Source organism: Parus major, chromosome 5, assembly GCF_001522545.3.
Source record: "Parus major isolate Abel chromosome 5, Parus_major1.1, whole genome shotgun sequence".
Taxonomy (NCBI): Eukaryota; Metazoa; Chordata; class Aves; order Passeriformes; family Paridae; genus Parus; species Parus major.
The window spans coordinates 12,588,745-12,608,326 of record NC_031774.1 but is presented as its reverse complement, the minus strand read 5'-3'; the positions used below and the strand labels follow the sequence as shown (position 1 = coordinate 12,608,326).

The 19,582-nt window shown below is 35.9% G+C and overlaps 1 protein-coding gene across 18 annotated transcripts in view; it reads left to right on the top strand.

Annotated features, from left to right (window-relative positions):
- Positions 1 to 19,582, top strand: part of SOX6 (SRY-box transcription factor 6) — a 368,642-nt gene that overhangs the window by 124,027 nt on the left and 225,033 nt on the right. For 10 of the 18 annotated variants that reach the window (XM_015629858.2, XM_015629859.2, XM_033515151.1 and 7 more), the window contains one exon: positions 12,982 to 13,225. In XM_015629858.2, coding sequence (XP_015485344.1) covers positions 12,986 to 13,225 — 240 coding nt within the window. In that variant the 5' untranslated portion in view covers positions 12,982 to 12,985. Of the gene's footprint in view, positions 1 to 3,068; positions 3,188 to 12,981; positions 13,226 to 19,582 lie in introns of those variants that run through there. The other 8 variants (XM_015629864.3, XM_015629855.3, XM_015629854.3 and 5 more) reach the window with 1 other exon arrangement.

The window sequence follows — 19,582 nt, the reverse complement described above, 5'->3', positions numbered from 1 at the left end:
TCATATCACTTTGATCAGCCCTTGCCAGTGCAAAAGTGCAGTCAGGTTTTGTAGGAATTCACTACTCAGTGTCAATAAACATTTTGCCCAGCCTTTACTGCCTGATTTCAGTAAATCGTAACTTGTGACACATGGTATAGTAAATTGTTAAAGCCACAGAAATAAATACAACTCTACATGTCTATTCATTGAAATAAATGATTGTAAGGAAAGATTTTTGTCTGCTAATGAGAAGAGAGTTGTGTGGTTGTGAATATATTACTAGCCTGATCTGAGATCCATCTTTTGCTGCAAGTTTTGCCTTTCATAGGGAGCTGGGAAGGGCTGTTAGTCCATTCCTGTGTACTTTTGATTTTCTTTGTTTCCTTGGGTTAATTCATTAAACTCTCTGTGTCTCAGTTTCTTTTGTAAAAGTGAGAGAGTGCTGAGAGAGTAGCCTAGTAAAGGTGAAGATATTTTGAGATTTCTGGAACATGAGAAGTTGTGTTGATTGCCAAATATTAGACTGCTTCATTACCTTCTATGAAAAAACAACCAGGATACAGTCTCAGAGTAAGAGACCCTCTTTGTAGAAGTGCTTTCTCTTGGAGATTGACCCTATGCTGAAAAGATGAGAAAGTTCACCCCAAACCTACCTTCTTTGAGGGTGGCTCTCTGCCTCTCTGTGAGCCCCAGTTTCTGCCCAGGTAGGGCTTTTCTGTGCCTGAATCAGCTTCCAAAAACTCGATGGCCAAAAATGATACAGCAGAAAGAAATGGAAAGGGTCTTTGCTGTCTCCCTTTTCACATTTTATTTTGGTCTGCCCAAACATGTGCCTCTTGATGGCTGATGGGCACCTGCCTTGGTCCTGTCACCTCAGCCCTGCTCTGCGTGGTGCTAATGCCACAGGGAGGCTGCCAGAGTGGTTGTGTCTGGGGACTGAAGTGACCTCAAATAATTAGTGCAGAGTTTGTGTCTGCTGTGCTGGGGGTCTTAGGTATTTGGATGACCCCCGTCTCTCTCATGACCTTGCTCCACAGGAAGTGCTGGACTGCAGTGCTTTGCCAAGTAACAGCCTAAGAATTCATGTTCAAATTAAGACATAAATTATTTCTGTTTCAGTAGTTTGTGTCTGATTCCTCCCCAAATTATGATCTGCTATAAGCTCTTATGCCAGTCGGAGAAGTAATTTTTAAAATTTTTTTTTAAAGTGCTTGTCTGTGTAAGTGAAGAGATCTTGTTAGTTTGAATCAGTTCAAGAGGCATACACTTTAAAAATACTGAGAGCAATGGATACAGTCTGCTACTATTCCTAATCTACCTTACTATTCTTTGCATTTCTCTGTGATGAGTATTTGGAGGAATATTACCTTGTCATACGATTCCTGATAATACTGGTAGCCAATTTTTCACCAAAAACACAGAAATCCCATCCTGAAAAGAGACCCGACATAAATTTTCAATGCCAAGAAACGTTGTCAAGGATATATGTTTTAGATGAATAAATAGGATTGACTAAACCTCAGTACAACTGCTCTGATTTACAGCGTCTGAGGATCCGACCCATTCTCAGAAGTCTGTAAGAATTCTGTGTCTGTGTCATAATTCCTAGATTAAAAGATACATTTCTTTTCAGTTCTATACATATTTGGGTTAGAACCAGTGGCAATTCACTATCTCATTTACAGTGAAGATAGCTGTACTAACAAAACCTGCCTGCAAATCTGTGTGTATGTAATGTATGTATCATATTCTGTATGGCACCGCTTTTGAAATTGTTAACAGAGCCCTCAACAAATGTCCATGAGAAAACGAAACTGTTCAAATCCGTGTTTAGAAAAAAGAGTCTGCACATATTATGCACTGTTTACTTGTCTGTTATAAATTATTACCAATAAATATAAGTGGGAAACAGTTACAAAATATAGCCCTGAGCAAAAAAAAACAACACTGTTTGAGAAGACAAGACTTTCTTACAAATCGTATGTTTTGTCCTTAATATATAGGAAAAAGTAGGTCAGAGATGAAAACCACAATAAGGTGCAGTGTATTTCAATGGCAAACATACTACTTCACAAGTTATAAAAGAATATCTCAGTATTTTAGCTAAAATCATTTGCAGAGGATCTAACTGGATATGCAGGGTAATGTAAAAATGTTTAAAATCACTGACAATATTTTAAGTCTGCATTTTAGACCTTTGGTCTTTTTTACTTTCTAATTATTTGGAAAGAAATTCAGCTGAGCTTTGGTTCATGTGCTGGGTTGTATTTTCTTTTGTATTCTGATAGTTGTTCTTCATTATGTCCTTTAACACATATAAAATTACTGGCAATGAACTTTAAGCACTCAGGAATGTGGAGCAATTCAGAGCCTGGACATTCTTTACCCTTATGATTGATTTTGATATGCAGGTTTCCCTCTCCTTGTTAGAGAGCAGATGCTGTACTCTATAACCTTCCATGGAAGCGGGATATTGAGGGTCCTCAGTTATTGTTGATTATTTCTTTTTAACAATTATGTGGTGCGTTACAGAACTGAAACCAAAAGACAGGGAGAGCTTGTAGCTTACTTTGCAATTGATGCAGTTTCAGAGTGCTGCATGCAGGGACTGCTGCTGCTTGATCTCTCCAAGCTGAATAGGGAAGTGGTATAAGTTTTACCTATGACGATTACTTTTTAATGTTCTCTGATTCTTTTTACTGCCAAGTCCAGATACCTCAGTGAATTCCTTAAAAAATACAAAACTTTCTTAGGGAATCTAGTTAGTATTACACAATTTATTTTTTTTAACTAAAAACTAAAAACAGTTAAAGTACTTGATGTTAAGTATTGTCATGCTAAGACTTTGAATAACAATGTCTTATTATTTCAGGATTTTTAAAAGGTAGTTAAAATTGGTAGATATTTCACCTGTGGAGCTTGTGAAAGGATAGGAGGTTGAAAGTCTCAATAAATTGAACTTTAAATTATTTGCACTTAATTGCAGCTGATTACCTTAATTAATACAGCAGAAAATGTTTTGTTTTACTTTATCTGAATTCTTAGAGTGTCATAGTTATTCATCTTTTTTCTTCATATCTTTGTAGTGAAGGTAATTAAAATAAAAAAGGGTCCCCATGCTGTTGCACAGCCCAAGAAGTGGAAAGTTTGGGGGGACAAAGAGAGATGTTACCACGCTTGTTCTTGGCCACCTTGCCCATCAAAGGTATTTTTCAAATGTTTCCTGGGTAGATTTAGCTAGGCATGTAATCTTTTTCTGAATAGAATGCTGCTTCAGACTACCCTCTCCTTTTTCCTAGTAGTAGCTGCAGCTCACTGGTGAATGAGGTGGCTCCTGCAGGGGTCTGTAAACACATTTTAGGGTTCCCATTGTGGACATGGGTAATGATCATATTGTGTAGACCTTAGTTCAAAACAAAGCAACATTGTGCACAATGCTGCCTTCTAAAAGCCTCTTTGTAAGGACCCTGAACAAAAATCAGAACTTCCCAAAGTTACAGAAAAATGGGCATTGTGTCTAGTTATGTTTTATCTGACCAAACTGTTTAAAAATAGTTTTGGGTTTTTGCTACCTTCCTTTATTCCTCTGTTCCCACTAGTGCTGTTTTGTGTGACTCAGTGTAGTGCACAAGAGCAACCATCAAAGGCCAAAGCCTGGGAGAAGGCTGCAGTTGGAAAATCCAGCCTTTCTGTGTTGCACCTGAGCCCCTGTGGATGCAGCACCTGAGACAAGGCACAGCAGGAATTTAGGGCTGGATATGTGGAGCTGCATCTTATCCTCTTCTGCAAGGCTAACAATGTGTTTAAGTAGTCCTTGTGCCTGCTTTATCCAAAGGGTTAGGATTATATCTGACTCCGGTGCAGCTGTGCAGGCTGGAAAAAAACCTCCTTGACCATAACTGCCATTCCTGAATAGTCCTTCAGAGAAAAGCTGATGTCAAAAACTGATTCTTGGCTTTGCATAGTTTGCTTTTTTCTCTTCCTTTCTAACCTGCCCATAGCGGGGGAAACCTTAAAGAGTATGTGATGGTGATGTGAATTTGCATCAAGAAATGCACAGAACTTTGTCTATGTAATGAATTCACTGCACTTAGTAGTGAATGGTATGTCAACACAGAAAAGACAACCCATTATATCACCCTACAGTGCAAATTTTTCAAGAAGAGTTTAAGTTTTGTTTCATTTCTATGAACCAGATGAAAATAGTTTTCCGTGTATATATCCTACCTAGGACACTCTTTTGTAGTTTATAGAATGCCCAGAGCTACTGTAGATATAAAACAATTTCTGGTTATTAGATCTCTGCATCACCAAAATGCAAATTTCACTCCTGAATATGTAGGCCACTTGCTGAATAACCTCAAGAAATATATGGTGAAAATGCTATTTTTCATGTATTCAGATTACCTCCTTCAAAGGTTTTCCTCAGGTTTTTAATATCCTGAAAGTCCCAGTTCTGAGGCAGACTGCAGTTCAAACTTCATTTTCAGTTCTTAGAATGAAGTCATTTAAATAAACAAATAAAAGTGGCACGTCATGTGTAGCTTGTGCCAAAGTACGCCATGTGCCAGTTAGAATTAATTTTTATGAAACCTTACATATGAGTTTATAATAACAACAATACAGATAAATATGCTCATCCCTAGCAGCAGCCCTGCTGACCCTTGCAGTATTTTAAATGCACACAAGTAAAATCCCAGCACAGTTCTGACTTGTGTTTATTTTTAGTGTTTCATGAATCACCTCCTTTAGCTATTTTTTATATTTTACAAATAAATCTTATTGCTAAATAAACTAGGATATTTGATAGTGACAATAAAATCTCTCTGAATCTCTTTTCTTTTTTTTTTTTCTTTTGTGTGTGTGTGTGTGTATAGCCAGATTGGAATTGTTTACGCTTTAGAGAATTTTAGATCTGATATTTTTGTTACATTTTGTTTCTTCCTGGTAATTGTGTTGGCACTTTGCTGATCTCATGCTGTGTATTATTACAATGGAAGGTGACAATTTGATTGTCTTCAGTGGGAGAAACAAGCAATTTTATATTCACTGAGCTGTCAGGTAACAGTACCTCACAATACTAAGAGCTCCTGGCAATGTGGTTTGGCACCTATATTTAAGTGCTTTGATGCTTGCATAACCTCTACTGAATCAGAGATGTTTTGCCTGCTAGAAATGTTTTTAGGCTTGTAGTGTAAGGTTTTTATTAAAAAGACAAATCTGTAACTGAGCTGCAGAGCCATTGTTTTGTGTTACACGGAGGTACTTATTTGGTGCTTTACTGCAACAGGCTACAGGTGAGCCTGAAACTGATACTTCATTTCTCTGTCTACTGAGGTGTTTGGTTTGACTTAGAAATGGGAACCAAAAACATGGAAAGGAGGGAGTAGAATATGGAAGGAAGGGAGAGAAGTCTGATTGTATTGATATTTCTATTCTGAAATGCAGAGAGATGAGATGTGACCTTTCACACCTGTAGGACTGAAAATTAACTGTTTAACTCATTACATGGAATCTTAGGAAAATGTACTATAGGAGGGAAATAATATAAGAATACTGTATCTTACCATTGGAGCATGCTTTTCGTGGAACATTGAAAGGATTTAATGAACCTTTTAGGAACTTATGCTCAACAGGTTTAAGTGTGGTCAGGAAGATTTTTAGTTATTAGAACAACTTCTTAATTGGCTTTGTAAGGGACCAAAAAAAAGGTACTTTTGTCTTTGGTGTAAAGTCTCAGACATGTTAAAGTAAGTTTTTCTTGGTATTTTTAGGCATCCTTTACCAAAACCATTTATAAAATGACCCAGATTAAGTTGTTCTGATCCATAAAAATATGTGGATTAATGCTTATTTATAGTAAGCATTGTTTTTAAATTTTATTGTTAAGGAGTACTTTTATTTATATTGTATATTCTCTTACTTGCTGCCTAGAAAAATAAGTTGCTGATGCATAAATTCTTGGCTCTTGTTCCCATAATTATTGGTAAAGATAGCTGGAAGTCTGGAAGTCAGTACTGCCTTTTTTTTTTTTTTTATTTTTATTTTTCCAACAGTAAGAAATTGGATATCCAAAGACACATGGCCCAGTCATAGGACTTTAAAGGCAGCCATCGCCGAGAAGCTAATACCAACCAATTAAACAGAGGTGGTTACGTGATGTAACATTATCAGGAGAAACAATTCATGAGTCAAAGCATTCCAAGGCATATGAGCTCCAGTCCAAAGAACAGTCTCTAGCTGTTTAAGTAAAGTGACAGCAATATTGTCAGCTAAATATAAACTATAGAAAATATGAACTACAGTGATTGAAGATAAGCACATCCCAGGTGCTAAATGACTATTCTTTCACTGCTCTTTTACTGCATTTGATGTGGGTTCATTCACCTTAGGCATTTTCTGTGAAAGCTTCTGGTAGTGGACAAAGAGAATGGTGTATTTAGCCTGCTAAAAAGGTAGGTTATAATTTTGGCATTTATGAATCCAAACAGGCACTTTGGATTTTCACTGAGAAGTCCAGAGGGGTTGTGAGGCTGTTTTGCTGCATCCATTTTGATGTTTTCAACAACTAGGTGAACAGACAAGAGCTCAAGAGCTCATTCCCTAACCCTACTAGTTCACTGTGACTGCATGTCTGGGAAGGTCACTCAAATGGCAGAACATAAAGAAATTACTTTCCAAAAAACTCCAAGGAGAGCTGGGTTTTCCTTTTTTTTTTTTTTTTTTCAAATGAGAAGAAATATCATAGAAGTTGTTCCCAACCCTCTGAGCTTTGAGGAAGTTTGAATCTGAAGTCATACTCTGTGATTTGGATTCATATCTATTAGCAGAAGTGTAATTTGCCTGGATTGGAAAAACAAATGCAAGAATAGCTGAGTGTGTATCTTGGAAGCCGTGGGTGTATTGCTTAGCTTGATGCTTATTTCAGCCAGAGATTTGGGTGCTCAGTTAACATTATAGCTGTGATTTTTTGAGTCACATTTACTTCCACTCCCCCTCCAGCCCTTTTATTTCCAAGGTGGTTCCTGTGATTCCCATAAACTCTCTAATCTTGCAATGCTGTTTATGATCTATATGTAACGAATTCATGTAGAATTCTTGCAAAATGCAGCTAAGGAAGAGCTTGAGGGAGTTGAGTTGATTGGCCTGAGGCCTTGCTGTGACTCAGAGCCAGGAACAGAAACTGAGAGATTCTTCTCCCACTGCAGCCATCTCAAGCTATTCAGGGTTTGTGCACAGGGATTTATGTTGGGGTGTGGTGCCCCAGGAGAGCAAAATCTTCTACTAACTGTTCAATTGTGTTCCTAATTCTCCTTGAAAAGAGAGATGAGATTTCATAATTTTAGGAAATGGCCGTTTATTCTAAAATGGCATAAAGATTACAGCAGTAGCCTTACAGTGAGTTACGTTACTGGATTCTGCCTACGTAACATTGTTTAACAGGGCAGAACTGCAAAACTTTTTGGCTATTGCCGAGGCACATTCATTTTCCTTTAAGTCTATCTGAACTATAATGCATCTAATGTACTCCAAAGCTAAGTGATGATTTGTCAGGGAAGGTCCTCTAACCATGTGTAATATTATGAGAGGAGTATGCATGTTTTAAAATGTGGGAAGGGATAAGATGCTGTGGCTGAATTTTTTTTTTACTTATGAACACCAGGTTAGCATAGAAGTTTAGGAGGAAATGCTTAAAAGGTTATGAGTACTTCTAAAAATGGTTTCTTTTAATTTATTTAGTTCTGGAGTCAGCAAAGCACTTAGACATGTGCTTAACTTTTTGAAACCGAGTAGCCCAATTTGAAATTAGTGGACTGCTTGCATACTTATAGTTAATCATGCACTTAAGTACTTTAATCTGGCACTTTGGGGAAAAGGAATGGAGACTGTTCATAAAAGGTCTGTAAATGAATATATTTCTAATCTAATCTGATTCCAATCTACTCTTGGAGCTGTAGACCTGGGTTATGTCTCTGCTGCAGTCACTAAAGCAGGATGAATTAGTCCATCTGAGCACCATGCTACTGTAGTTGGAGACCTATCAGAAGCAAGCTTATTTAAAATTAGTTTGGGTATCTGAGCATTACAAAGCAGTCATTTATGTGGCTGCAGTGTAGACATGCCTTTAGGTTTATGAATGCTTTGTGAGGGTGGAGCAGAGCAGAAGTGAGAGTCCCCAGCCAGCTCTAAGTCTGCTTTGTCATATATCTCATTGTTATAGCTCAGTTTATATGTTTTTGGAACAGTGTCTGGGCCATTGCATTGTTGTTCTCTGTTGTTATACTTTGTGGCTTGATTCTGAAATATCTGTCAGCTGAAACTCCAGGTCTTGCCTTGAGATTTATACTGTAACATTTAATCATTTGAGCAGTCAACAGAGATGGAAGATTTTTCAGGCTTTGGAAACCTTTCATGTCAGGACCATCAGCTAATTGTTTTGCAAAAGAGGATATGAATTTTTTTGGGAATTTGAGACTGTAGAAAAACCTTAGACATAAAAAGGTATTGATATTTGCATTTAGAAAGGTAGAACACATGCTGGATGTAGGAAAAAAGGAAAGCCAATGTTTTGTGAATCTGACTGGCAGTCTTCTTTAGGGCAGAGACAATTTTTTCTCTGGTTAAAATAAAACGTCAAGTCATATCAATAACAAATGAAGTTGTTTGGGACTGTGTTTAGCTTTTTGTAGGTAAAAAGCCCTTATCAGTTCAATTTTAGCTTTACTATCTTTGTATTGAGGCTGATTGCAGTTGGGGTCCAATCCCTCAGCTTTACTGACCTTTTGATAAAGGATCACATTTTGTTTATGTCTTGAGCTCAAAATGAGGTTGAATTTATTATAGGGTTGGAAAATATGGATCAAAATATGGATTTAAATTCTTGAACTTGAATAGGTGATAGGACTTCAGTTAATTAGGGCCTTTTCCAACCTTTTCTCATACCCATTAGATATATTTTGCACCTTTAGTGATTGCTGTGTTCAGCTAATCTGTCAATTTAACCAAAGCAACAATTTCACAATGTAGTTTTCTTTCTGATTGTGTGCTGTGTAATCAATATACTGATATAATGTGAGTGTAATTTCCTCTCTTATTTTATCTCCACTGCACAGTATTATAAATAAACAGCTAAAAAAGAAAAAAGAAAGAAAAGCACCAAACAAATCTGTTGCATCTTCTTTTAAGATTGTACCACTGTAGACACTTGTTCTAGTAAAGTAGAATTGGACCCACTTGATTGCATTTAAATTTTTCATGCTTCAGCAGTTTGTCTGGGAGCACAGTAAAGAAAACCCCCCGAGCGAGGATAGTTTAGAATAATAGAACTTGATTTTGTGTATTATAGCGGCACCATTTGCGCTGCTGTAGTTAGGGTTGTGTCAGCACTTCCATTATAAACCCCTGTTTGCAGGGGTTATAACTAGGGAGATATTTTTTATCAGAAACTTTTTTTTTTTAAAATCATTCCAGTGAGTTTAATTGATAATAGCAGAAAAAATTAAAATAAATTATAATGGAAATTAGTAAATTTCTGATACCTTTTACAAGCCTTATTTATTATGAATATTGATTTTTTTTTCCCCCTCTCAGCAGGGATTTTAGTAAATGCATTTTGAATATTTTAAACATAAAATTGAGAAGTTGTTATGGCTTAAAATTTGACTGCTATTCATGCTCATATTTTAACATTGAAATATTTTAACACAACATGCTGCTCTCATGCTTAATTTTATCATAAACATAAACTACTCAGCTGGGCCAGAGTCTTCTCCACTGGAACTGAATGAGACCTTGGAGTTATTGACTGAACTCTGCCTTTTGACCTGATGGAATCATGTGTTCAGAATTCTCCCAAATTGCTGGATAACACCAATCTGCAGAGTTTAGATTTACTCTGCTTTCCTGATTGCAAACCCAGGCATAACTGGATGCCCTCAGAAGCCATGTACAAATGAAGTATATTCATAGAGTTAATGATTGTGCTGGGAAAAAAATGGGAGGGCTTAATCCAACAGGCCCCTACACATCTGTCCCTTTAAATCCAATGTTTTAAATCTAACAACCAAAATTTACCATTAAGTCTAGTTGTTTTAAAAAAGTTTTAGAGAAAATAGAAGTAAAACACACCCCTAAAAATTATGCCATGAGAAGAGCAAGTGCCTGGGAGGCCTGCCTGAGCCTGTCTTCCCTTCCAGGCTCCAACATTATGGGTGGCTGACTCAAGTGCAGCATGGAAGGTGTCTGTCCATAATGCAGCAGTGGTAGGTGGAGCTAGGAAACACTTGAACCCTACCCTTGGTCTATTCTCTTACTCCAGTACAGAAAAAAAATTGCTGGGCATGGCTTGAGATTATTAATCAATGGGACTTTTTATAATTTTATTTTTAGCATTAACAAAGTCCCTTTTCTCTATGCAATCAACTTAACAGCACTTGAATGAAGATTTTTATTAAATTGTGTATAAAACATCATGAATAAGGGGAAAGTGTATTAGTGTACATGTCAAGGAACAAATGCTTCCCCTATAGTACATTACCAGTAGATATCTTTGCTGAATGGTCACTTGAGGAAACACCAAAAGCCTGTTTATGAAATAGAGGTGAAGCCTTTCTAGACTAATTATATTCAGCATGTAATTTCTAAACTTCAGTCTGAATTTTGATTTTCAATTAACATTCCCAATTTGAAGATAATTTTCTATTTAATGTAATTGCAGGAAATAATTTATTGGCTGATTAAGACTGAGGGCCCAGCCTTCCTTAAGAAAACAGTCCCTAACAAACCAGCCTTTAAAGCCAACTCGTAGCTTTGGACAGATTCAGCCTATTTTTGCAGCTGCAGAGTTGTGTTTAATTAGGATTGTGCAGTATTATTCATTGGTGCAGTTTGTAGTTGAAATTATTCTTAAGAGACATTTTCATTTCTAGTTTTGTGTCATGATTAATTTATGGTGAAAAAGCTCTTGCTTTATACAGAAGCTCGTTCAGTATGAAACAGGAATGAGATGTGTTGAGAAGGTGAAAGAAACGAAAAACCTTTATTGTGACTTTCAGTTTTCATGTTGGGTTTTCAAATTACGCAAAGAATGACTTATATTTTCATGTGAGTGATTACATTAACGTGACTACTTTAATGAGAAAAGGGAAAGCAACCCTTTTATTTTATCTTGGATCATAGCAATTATGAGCCAGAACCTTTTGAAGTACACTCGATAATGCCGGTTGCTGAACTCTTGGCATGTTCTCTGTAGCATCAACACAAATTCTTTAGCATAGGAAGAATGTAACACAGGGTTTAAATTCCTCAGTTCTGCTTATTGGCAGCACTCATGCTAGACTCCCACTTAGGCTTCCCTAAAGAAAACACAAACCCTTTTTTCCCCACCAGTATCGAGTTTAAGAGGCAGGATTATCTCTATTTACAGAATAGTTATTCTAAATAGGTATCAGTGTTTTAATATGTTTCAGAGCACTTCAAAGCCTGTAATACTTTCATATTGAACTGTACATAATTAGATTAGTTGATCTTATATTAATTTTTTTTTCACTTTAGGATACTAAATCTGAACTCCCTCATTAATTGTGAGAAATTTAGCATTAGCTGTTAAATCCTATGTGAAACACAGGCTGCTACATAAAAACTACTGTTTAAATTGGAATTAACTTAATTATTTTTCTTTGCACTTGATATTTCCTTCACTGTAATATTCATGAAAGCATGTGACAGATTTATAAATTTAACTGTTAGTCTCAGATTTCCAGACCCTTTAATCAGTATTTATTTGTCTGTAGAAACAGTACTAGCAAGTTAATGATTTGCTAATTTGAAAAATGCTCATGTGGTTTCCTATGTTAACTGATTTGTGCATTTTTAAAGAAATGGTATGAAATCAATTATTGTTAAAAAGCAATTAAGGTGAAGATCTTATTCCTTAGTTTCTCAGTAATTTCAGTGTCAAAGCTATTCTAAAGTTACCAAGACCTGGGAAAATAACTAATATATTTTAGCTGTCCCTTTTCAGGTTTATTAATGATTGTTTTAACAGTGACAGTTAATCTTAGTAGAAATTTCAAATGACAGTGTTTTCAGATTTTGAGTTGAAGTCAGTAATATTTTCATCTAAGTGCAGAAACTGTGGAGAAAGCTGTGTTTGCATTTGAGATTGTAGTAAGAGACCATTATTAGGAAAAGGCATTTAACATAAATCAATGCATTTATCTGATGCACTTTTAAGTAATTTAAAGTATTTTGTTGAGCTATATCCTGTATTTCATGTCTAATATGAAAGGAAACATAATTATTTTAAGTTTTTAGTTTGAACTGTAAAATGTTACTAGAGTATTATCCATCCATTTAATAAACCTTTTAGGTTTAGAACACTTTTCTCATGCAATCCTCAAATCACTTTCTGAAAGGTAAGATCAGGCAAAATTTTAAACAGTTTAAAAGCAGAACAGCTTTAAACAAACAGCAAAAAGACTCATTTAGCAGAATTTGAAATGTATTTAAAATTTATTCTCATATATGTAGATAGCATTTTCTGCTTGCGAGGAATGAGGTCACATAAGCACTATGAGCTCTCTCCTTCAAACTCTTGCTTGTAAGCTTCAGTTTGCTCATGAGAATAAGAGTTTAAAGAATTGAACTCATACAAAATCAACATGAAAATACCAATAAAATCACTATTTTCTTATGGCTGGAGAAAATGATATTGTTTGACAAGTCTAAATAAATAGACTTGTCAAATATAGAATATGGAATGATGTCATATAACTTAATCCTGACCTTGTCTTGGCATCAAGGAATGCTTTTTCTCAGTGCTTTAGATCTGGATCTCCAAGCCTCTGCTTTTTAGAGTAATTTTTTTGGTGGTTGACTGCACGTGATTTATTTGTTACTGTTCTAGGCAAGTGTGATGCACTTAGAGGACTGTTTTGAGTTTGATTTTTTTGTCACTGAGCACCAATGTTTTCTTTTTCTCCTTTTCTTCTTTTGTAGAAGAATGTCTTCCAAGCAGGCTACCTCTCCATTTGCATGTGCAGCTGATGGAGAGGAAACAATGACCCAGGACTTAGCATCACGAGACAAGGAAGAGGGAAACAGTGATCAGCATGCGGCCTCTCATCTGCCTCTACACAATGTAATGCACAACAAACCTCACTCTGAGGAGCTACCGACTCTGGTCACCACCATCCAACAGGATCCCGAGTGGGATGGAGTAATCTCAGCCCAACACAGAATGGTGAGTTTTGCCATCCTCATAGGGGCTTTCCAAATTTAGTGTTCTAAGAGATTGTTTGCTCCCATTTGGGGACCGACACATTCAGGTGTAAAGCTTTTTAAATGTTAAAGCGTTGGCAGTAGATCAACATCATATGGTGTAATTGTAAATTACAATTGTATAATCTACTTAAGTATACAGGTCTATTTGAATGAGGTCATTTGATGAGTTCACCTTCTGAAAGGAAATGCATCTATTTATCATGTTTTCATTCATACCTTGATTTATGTCATAACCTTTCTAGCTCATATATTCAAGCATTAATTTCTGACAGGAGGATGTAGCTCACAACTGTTTGTCATTTGCAAAGTGTTGTGCTGAAGGAAGAAACTTTAATGTATTTTTTTTTTCTCATATCTCAGAAACAGAACCTACAAAATCTAGAATATTACACAGCAACAAAGAAGCTGGCATTTTAGGTGACACAAACATCCTACTTTCCCTATAGGAAATTAAAACTATTTGTGGAGGGAAAAGATCTTTATGAGTAGCTAGATCACCACTTACTATACGGATGATATTGGAAATGATCAGAATTATTATCCCTATTCCCTTCAGTAGCCTAGATATAATTATTTCTATTATCCAATAATATAATTGAATTGAATCCCCAAAAACTCTGCAATAAATGGGCAAGCTGAATGGGCAAAACATCTTAGTCAATTTATTTTCCTTGTGTGTGTTCCTCAGAAACAAAATTAAGGTATGTGGAGCAGGCAGGTGTTCTGTAAATTTAGAACATCATAATTCCAGACTCTCTGGAAAGTGACTTTCAAATACCTTAAAGTCAGACACAGCTTAAAAAGAATAATCTGCGTTTTCATAAAATTTCTTCTCTATTTCTATTAAATATCTATAAGCAGATATTTTTTTCCAGCAATTTTTTTTTTTTTTTCTGGTACAAACCAGATTTCAATAAAGTTAAATACAGTTGCACAATTTTTTTAGCACCACTGACAACAATGGACTAATTTCAAATTTGACTAGATATAATAATCCTAACTCATTAATCAACAGAGATAGCAGAGCTCTTTATGCATATGATGATGTCTGGAGTTAGTTAAATAATAGCATTACAATAAGATTTATTTTGTTAAAATAATATAGGGGTTTTTTTTTCTTAAAATCCAATTAATTCAAAAGATCAAACCAAAGCAGAGAAATGCTATTTAATCTGCAATGCACAATTTAAGCCAGTGCAGAACTTTGTCAGGCCTAAAATATTCTCAGGTATTTGGGTGGCTGTCATGAAGAAGGCAAAATTTCCACTGTAAAATCACTTTAGAGAGAAATTATTAAAGCTTAGCAATTTGGAAAGGTAGGTTATAAGTTGCATATATGGCTTATATTCAGAATTTTGGACAGAGAATCACTCTTTTGCCTAAGTTTTGCAATAAGCACATTAGAATAATTTTAACTTCTGTGTTATCAGGAGGACAAGCTGCATGCAGACTAGAAAGGTCTGATCCAGTTTGTTGATGGAAAAAGTTAATCTGTGAATTCATCAGCTACTTCTCCATTCATTCAGAGAAGCAGGTGCACTCTTGGAATTTTGATATTAGGACACCAACATCGTTGACAAAATTACTCCGTGTCCTAGAGAGAAAGGAACTCCTAGGTTCTAGCAGTTCCTCTGTGCATTTTTTTTTTTCGGTTCAGCCTGTTCCTTGGACCTGGAGTGAGTTGAAATGGTTGGCCCTTATGTGGTGTGATCAGTTGTGCTCATATTGCTCTGAAGGGGTTTGCAGTCCCAGTGACAGAGAGCAATCTCTGTTTCCTTTCTGAATGCTGCACTGTCATGTCAACACTCGCTGTACCTCTGGACAGGCACGAATCAGTGCACAGCCTATCATGTTTCAGAACAGGTGCATAAACTTTGCTTGAGGGACTTAGCACTCTGGTTTTCCTATCTCCTTTTTCCAGTAAATATTCCATTATATATGTAGATGAATGTCCGGAAAATCATTAGCACTTTTCACAAGTCCCTAGGCTTAAGTCTGGGGGTGGATATATGTCAACCTTATTTCACAACCTCTCAGCTAAACCCCATGGATTTTTTTTTCCTTCCCAGCTCAAAGCTGGGTATAATTTACAAGGCTTGGCTACCAGTGAAGACTGAAATTCTAAGACATGTTTTTTGGTTGCAATTAAAAGAGCTCTAAAATGTACAGAACAAGGTCGAAGTGTATTTACAGTTAGGTGACTTATATGACTTGTGAGATCACAACAGTGAAGTAGGGACATTTTTTTTTTTTTCTCCTTGAGGGACTGTCATTTAAGTACCTTTCTTGATTTTGATTTTGAATTATTTTTTTCTCACTTAAATATGTTCTTTATGAGCAAACATTTAAGCCTGAATTCAGTGCAGAAAGTTTCTCTGAAGTATCTCAATCAAGCAGACATTTATACTGTTAAGAAAGAATTTAGACAGGCCTGTAACTATCCTGATGAAAACATGTTCATACTCCTTAGAGGGAGGATAGATGTTTCTTTCCAGAAAGATAGATTCCAGAAGGTGGGCTGGGCAATTCTGAGATAGGTGCTGTGGTAGTGGCCACTTTTTTACTTAATAAACCTGAAAGGTAACCACTTTCAGACCTTTTCTGGACAGATCCTTTAAAAGCAGATTTGAAGAAGCACCTGTTCATAGCATTTACTTTGAAAGGAAAGAGAGTAGTGCTGTCATTAAAATGCATCAATAATGTGTGTTGTCTGGTTAAAATATAGTAAATTCAAAAAATGCTGTGTTGACATATGGGGAGGAAAAATTTCTCTTTTATCTGATATCTAATTAAGGGCACAATCCTGCATCTTTTCTGACTAAAACTACTAAGAAGTTCACTGGAATTTGAAAGAGCACACACTACACATCATAATTTGCTACAAGGGCTGTACAGATCTCAAGTTTAGAAAAGATACCGTAGGAGGGCAATTTTAGTGAAAAAAAATTGTGTTTTTACCGAACATTTATGGTATGCAGCACGTTCTGTAATGTAAGATACCTTCAAACTACATTGTTCATTATCAGAAAAAAAAACACACTGGCTAGAAATGTTTTCAAACTTTCACTCCCTTTTGATATCAGGCATTGCTTTCCACTGAGTCCTTTGTGTATTCTGAATGTCTGGAAGCCAAAATATTTTGTTTTAACTCCCACTCTATAGTATTTCCCAGCTGTGTACTTATATGGTGTAATAAAAGGATTTAACAAATGGGAAATAGCAGCTGCATTTGGAAATTCCCTTTGTGCTCCCTTTTCATTTGACAGATTCAGCAATGTGTAACAACTGTAACGTCAGACCTGTAATGACTTATACTGCAAGTATCATTTCACCAGCCAATTTGTAGTTGCAGTGGGGGAAGACAAAGCATCCCAAAGATTTCTGTAAATTCCTATTACTGAGCTGAAAATATACTTATGTTTCTAAATGTAACTTAGTATAAAAATACCTGGATGTATGAGTATTTACTGCTGATTGCAGCCCTACCAGAAAATATAATCTTTTTCAGGATAAGGCCATATATATTTGTTACAGTAAACTGTAGGGAAGAGGGCAGAGTGATAGTAAGGTAATAGTGAAAGTATTGTGCCTTGTCCAATGAGACAGTGAGAAGATGGCAAGAAAATAGACAGATTTTTAGATTGCATCCAAAATCAGCCTCTGTTAAGGTCGTGGGAAAGGCCAAAAATACTTAATTTTGCTAAATTTAATAATAATTGAATTGTTGTATCCCAGTAATATATTTATTGGCCAGTATGTAAAGAAATGAAAAATATCAATATATGTTTGTTCACTGGAGAACCAGTAATGGCCCCCTTCATACAGAGTCCCACACAGTCCATGAGGTAAATGATAAAGACTTTTTTAACTTTTGCTCTGAAGGATCAGGAGAAAGCAGGGCCAACAAGAAAACACAAATTTAGATGGAGAAATGAGGAATTCTTTGAGGAATGTGGTGGTTAGTGTATTCCCATACGGTTAAGGCTGGATATGGGACTCGTGAACAATGAATTTTAGCAGCTTTAATGAAAAGAAATCTGGATCCTTTCTCCAAAATGCAGTTTCTTGTCTGTTCTCAGCAGTAAGTAACCCACAGAGAGGTGAGCTCTCTTCCTACCCCCAGTCCCGGTATAACAAACAGGGGATGTGAGGATCTCACAGACACTGTGGCCATCACTTGTAGGTGGTCATGTATCACTGTGATGGTCGCTGGACCGTTTTCCCACTGCTGTTCCCTCCCTGCCCATGACCCCAGGGCAGCTAGCAGTGTGTGTTAGTGAGACAGTGTGTGCCTGCACTGAATGGGAGCAAGCATGTCTTTTTTTCTCTGCTGTTATTTGGATGTGAGGGACCCTGCAGCAAATCCAGTCAAAGCAATGGGTGTTATTTCCCTGTGACTGAGGGAAACCAAACACATACATACACAAATAAAATTGTCTCCAAATATATGCTGTCTTTCCCTGTATATTTTGTAACATAATTCAAAGACCTCTTGGATTTAGATACTAATTGTATCTCGTTGGATTTTATCTCAAATGGTAGCATTGACATATATTTCATAATTATGTCAAGACTCTATCTTTTGTTGACTCCTTGCCAAAGGAGTGAATGGCTTCCCACCTTTCCACTGTGGCTGCGTGTACATCTCAGCAGTACTGAGAGCAGATTTATATATGCAGCAGAGAAATTGAAAATCTCTTCATACCACATATATTTGCTCATTTAAAAATAATTTTAAATCACCACATATCAAATTTTACTTTATATAGCTTTAACAAACCTATTGTCTTCAGAAAAACAGAAATAGGTGGTATCCTAAAGGTCTTAGTATTTTGGTGTTGTTTCTACAAAAACAGGCACAATCCTGTTGCTCTCCCCCACCTCCTGCTCCATGTTATTAACTTCTCATGTTGAAGGTTCTTCCCTTTAAGGAAAATAAACTCAGGTGTTTAGGGAAGATCATTGAAAAACATTTACACATGCTAAACACTGTGAATTTGTTGTTATATAAATTCATGACTTCAAATTCTCTAAAGTTATTGATACAATTGCATGTTTTGAAATTTTATTTTTGGTTCCTTTATGGGCTGAATATGAACATATAAAATGCATCCAACATAAATGCCCTAAACTCTGGCAATTCTGTTTCTGCTAAATTGCTCCTGCAGCTGTTATTTACATGTACAAATCTGAGTTTTGTGATCATCAAAAGCAATTCTACTTTGCTTGTGATATTATTTCTGCATGCCAGGTAGTGCATTAGAATTTTTATCTAACTAAGGAGATAAATACCTACATATATAATTGCATGGGTACAAAGTTTTGGCTGAAATTAAAGGGTGTGAAAAAGCTGAGGATATGGTATTTTATATTTCCATAAAATAAACATTCATGAAAAATATATTGCAGAAAAGATAGAATTAATTCTTTTTCAAGCATGTTCTTTGGATTCAGAAGGCATTCAGGTGCTTAACTTTATTAGGACTACCCACAACTATAATGTTAAGCATGTCTAAAGGTTTGAAATATCAAGGACTTGGTTTTACTAGCTTTAGCATAAAAATATGTTAATATTTCATATTAAAAACAATAAAACAATTCCCTAAAAGTGTGCAGAATAATGTATTTAATGGAGGTGGTGAAATACAAAATTGAACTTTATTTGAAGAAGAATCAAATAATTGTTCTTTTTAGCATGCCTGTTATATTTGTTTTATTTTCATTTTGACGTTGTATAATTTTTCTTTTCCAAATGCACAGTCTATTTTAAACCTTTCCCTATATTCTAGGGTGAACTGTGTTTAAACAGAATTAATCATCACCTGAGTTCTTTGCAAAAGACTTGTGGTTTATGTTCATCTAAATCTGTAGTAATTTTATTCCATTCACCTATTTTAACATTTCCTATTTTTATGAAGCAATTTCTGAGAACTTTTTAATTCACGTCTGTATATTGACATGAATTTTTTCAAAAGTAGAAGACATTAACACGTTCTAAATTGTTAATTTTTTTTTTCCTTGGGCAAGAAGGAATCAGGTATGCATGCTGATTAACACACTCCAGTCATTAACATGTGATTATGTGGGCTGCATATTGAGCACCTGCCAAAAGATAAAATCCAGCACTTTACTACATCTGTGCAAGGACTTTTTGCGTTTCTTTTGTACTTTGACAGCTCAAGAAAAAACAGACTTTGGTATCTTTGTTCAGCATAATAAAACTGTGTACATAAAATATCTTCATGGAGGGAGGAAAGATACTACACATATTTATTTTAATCTTTGAGGCCATGAAAAACCCAGGGACTGAGACTTA